At 57.3% G+C, this 3936-nt stretch overlaps 1 protein-coding gene across 1 annotated transcript in view; it reads left to right on the top strand.

The window, feature by feature from the left end:
• Positions 1-3936, top strand: part of ITGA2B (integrin subunit alpha 2b) — a 14030-nt gene that overhangs the window by 5897 nt on the left and 4197 nt on the right. The window contains 8 exon segments of the mRNA XM_045299464.1: positions 1255-1437; positions 1646-1691; positions 1807-1911; positions 2004-2059; positions 2148-2299; positions 2392-2514; positions 3041-3108; positions 3229-3376. Coding sequence (XP_045155399.1) covers positions 1255-1437; positions 1646-1691; positions 1807-1911; positions 2004-2059; positions 2148-2299; positions 2392-2514; positions 3041-3108; positions 3229-3376 — 881 coding nt within the window.

Here is a 3936-nt window from a genome sequence, read left to right as displayed (position 1 = left end):
GGGGGACTCTCAGCCCAGTGGCAGGGGTGCAGGAGGGCCATGGACCCCAGGGTTGACTGAGGAAGGGTGCAAGAAAGTGGGTGTGGACTTAGAGCAGAGGGTTGGCGTGGGGACCCATGGCTTCCCTTTGTGGAGTAAAGATGAGGGAGGCTACCTCCCACAGGAAACAGGCTGGGCCTTGGCAGAAGAGAGCAGGTGTGAAATTGGTGCTGAGCAGAAAGCCTCCCGGGGCGCTAGGCAGCACCGTGGGTCCCCCGGTTTCCAACTTCCGTCTCCTCAGCAACTCCGGGGCAGGTGGACAGTGAGCCAGCCCCAGGTGGGGACAAGAAGACTGAGGCTATGGCAAAGGTAGCCAACTAGTCAGGAAGAGGAAGCCGGCAGGCCAGGGGAGAGGGGAGGCCCGGGGCTTGGAGAAGCCATTGGGGTCAGAGTGGGCCATGAGGGTGAATGCTGTATAAACTGGTCTGGGGTGGGGGGTGAGGAAGAAACCTTTTTGTTTGTTTGTTTAAGAAACCTATTTTTAAAAACAACTCCATAAACAGAGTCACAAGGCGAAGGAAAGACTGTTGGAACATCTATTCCAAACGCCTATAATATTTAACAGATATCTGGTTCCCATAATATACAAAGTTACTAAGATCGTCATGATTAATGCCCACCCAAATACATTGTTTAAAAAGCTCTTAAAAGGTAGTAGTGTGGCTCGGGATTTGCCTGGCAGAGTGGAACATGTCTCAGGTGCCTCTGATGAAGAAGCGCCAATGTCCAATAGCTCTCTCGATGACTTAACTGAAATGCCTGAAGGGTACTGGAAAGGTTGGTGCTGCAAGTCTGCCCAGGGGCACCGCAGAAGAAAGGCCTGGTGATCTGTGTCCCCAAAATCAGCCACTGAAAACCCTGTGGGACACAGCTCTCCTCTGGCCCATCCAGGCCACCACGAGTCGGAATGGACTCACTAGCCACTGGGTTTTGTTGTCAATCTTCTGGGGTTCAGCTCTCCCCCTACAGTGGGATTACTACTGCCTTTCAGAATCCAGTGAGATCGTGTCCATCTACTTAGCTCAGTGGGTGGGCAAGGCTGTGACAATTTGGATAATTCCTGCTAGGCAGGCTACAGGATTGTAGATATACACATCCCAATCTTGGCACCCCTCCACTGGTCTCCTGGGCGCTTCCCGGAGAAGGAGCTCCTCAGGAGGGTTTCATGGGCGCCCTTGGGGCTGGAGAACAGCACCATCCTTTTGTTTCTTCCAGATGTTGCAGTGGCCGCCCCCTATGGGGGCCCCAGTGGCCAGGGCCAGGTGCTGGTGTTCCTGGGTCAGAGTGAGGGGCTGAGCTCCCGCCCGTCCCAGGTTCTGGACAGCCCCTTCCCCGAAGGCTCCGGCTTTGGCTTCTCCCTGCGAGGTGCCACCGACATCGATGACAACGGATACCCAGGTGCCACCAGCTGGGCCCGCGGGCATTAGCTGCAAGTGCTAAGAGACAGCTTCAGGGCAGAGGGCTCTGATCCATGTGGCGTGGGATACGAACATGCTAGGCCAAACCTCCAAATGGAGGAGCCAGTTTGGGGGGCCCTGGGGACATGAGGTGAAGACCCATACCCTCTCTAATTGCCAATCCTGATCTCCACCCCCACGATCTGTAGACCTGCTGGTGGGAGCCTACGGGGCCAGCAAGGTAGCAGTGTACAGGTGAGGACTGGCCCCAGAGGCAGGGTGGGGAGGGCCCCAGGATGTGGCAGTGCATGCCATCTGGGAGGGCAGGTCAGGACCACAGGCCACAGTGGTAGACCCCACATCCCATCAGAGCCCAGCCGGTGGTGATGGCCAATGTCCAGCTGCTGGTTCAAGATTCGCTGAACCCTGCTGTGAAGAACTGTACCCTGCCCCACACCAACGCAGCAGTGAGCTGGTGAGGAGGTGGGGCTAGGGGTAGGGCCAGGCAGGACCTGGGCCTGCTCAGGGGTGCCTCTGGGCCCTGATCCCCCACTTGAATCTCCGCAGCTTCAACATCCAGATATGCGTGGGAGCCACAGGGCACAACATCCCCTCGAAGCTTCGTGAGTGGCAGGGCAGGAGGGAGGAAGGGTCACGTTCCCCCAAGGCTGGCCTGGGAAGCCCTAACCTGCCACTCGCCCGCCCTGCCAGGCCTGAATGTTGAGCTGCAGCTGGACCGACAGAAGCCACGGCAGGGCCGGCGGGTGCTGCTGCTAGGCTCTCAGCAGCCCAGCACCTCCCTGGAGCTGGACCTGGGCGGGAGGCGCAGTCCCATCTGCCACACCACCAAGGCCTTCCTCCGAGTAGGCCAGGCCGAGGGGGGTGGGCACCGAGGGCCAGAGGTGGGATGTGCAGTGGCGAGATGGCCTGACTCTTGGCCCCTGTACTCCCCCAGGACGAGGCTGACTTCCGGGACAAGCTAAGCCCCATTGTGCTCAGTGTCAACGTGTCCCTGCAGCCTGAGGCTGGAGTGGCCCCTGCTGTCGTGCTTCACGGAGAGACCCACGTCCAGGAGCAGGTGGGGGTAGGGCCAGGTGGGGATAGACACAGGCACTGGGGGGGCAGGGCCTCTGTCAGACAGTCAGGCTGACGATTAGTGCCCGGATTATGATCAATCCCTGCCATCGAGGCCATGCTGACTCACAGGGTAGAACTGCCCCTGTGGGTTTCCGAGATTGTAACTCTTTTGCAGGAGTCGAAAGCCTCGTCTTTCTCCTGCAGATCAGCTGGTGGTTTCAAACCGCTGGCCTTGCGATTAGCAGCCCAATGTGTGACCCACCACGCTCCTTGTCTGCACTGTAGCGAGAACCCAATGATGTCTGCTAGCCGTATCTAAACCTTGAGTCTCTGTGGGCAATGCAGGGCCCCCACAGCTCCATAGCCCTTACACTGGTGGACCACCAAGGTTTGGGTGTGAGCCCATACACCCTGCTGTCAGCACCCAGACAACCTCCCAAAGCTCAGAGCATCCTTAAACCCCTTTTCATCCACAGCTCTCCTTTGCCTTACCCCCACCCCCACTCCTTCTGCTCTGCCCCCTCCAGACCCGCATCATCCTGGATTGTGGGGACGATGACCTGTGTGTGCCCCAGCTCCAGCTCGCTGCGGAAGTGTGAGGAGCACCCTCATCCCCAGTTCCCACACCCGAGCCTCAGCCCCTCCTCTCCCTCAAGACCCTGGGCCTGGACCAGATCCCCCAGGCCTCATCCCCGCCCCCCTCTCCCTGCCGCAGGAAGGGCTCCCCACTCCTCATTGGGGCTGACAATGTGCTGGAGCTGAGGATAGATGCCGCCAACGGAGGCGAAGGGGCCTATGAGGCTGAGCTGGCCGTGCATCTGCCCCCCGGCGCCCATTACATGCAGGCCCTCAGCGACATGGAGGTGAGGCTCTACCCCTGGGACCTGGGAAGGGCCGGAGCCTTGACTCCCATTTCACTGAGACTTGCTGTCCAAGCTGTCATGCTTTGGCATGTTCAATTTACTAATGGCACACAACTCGGGAACTATAGCCCAAACCACAAATAGCACAGGGACCGAATGTTAGTTAACAGAAACCTCTGTCACGTTGGGTGGCTTTCCTTCCCATCTGTTTTTCCTTTTCCTTGATGGTGACAGATTCTTACATAGATATTAATACATATATTCTTAAATAGGTATTAATTCTTACACATATATATTCATATCACTCAAGGGGCTTCAAAAGTTTATGGGAAAATGGAAATTCATTTTAAAAAGGACAAACTGGGTGTAGAAAGGGGGACTTGATCACAGGGAGCTACATATAACCTCCTCTCTGGGGGATGGGCAACAGAGGGGTAGGTGAAGGGAGACGCCGGGCCTTTATCCCCAAAATCAGCCACTGAAAACCCTGTGGGACACAGCTCTCCTCTGGCCCATCCAGGCCACTACGAGTCGGAATGGACTCACTAGCCACTGGGTTT

Source organism: Echinops telfairi, unplaced genomic scaffold (assembly GCF_000313985.2).
Source record: "Echinops telfairi isolate 266 unplaced genomic scaffold, ASM31398v2 ScPeMD7_7458;HRSCAF=8496, whole genome shotgun sequence".
Lineage (NCBI taxonomy): Eukaryota > Metazoa > Chordata > Mammalia > Afrosoricida > Tenrecidae > Echinops > Echinops telfairi.
This window is presented reverse-complemented; position numbering and strand designations above follow the sequence as displayed.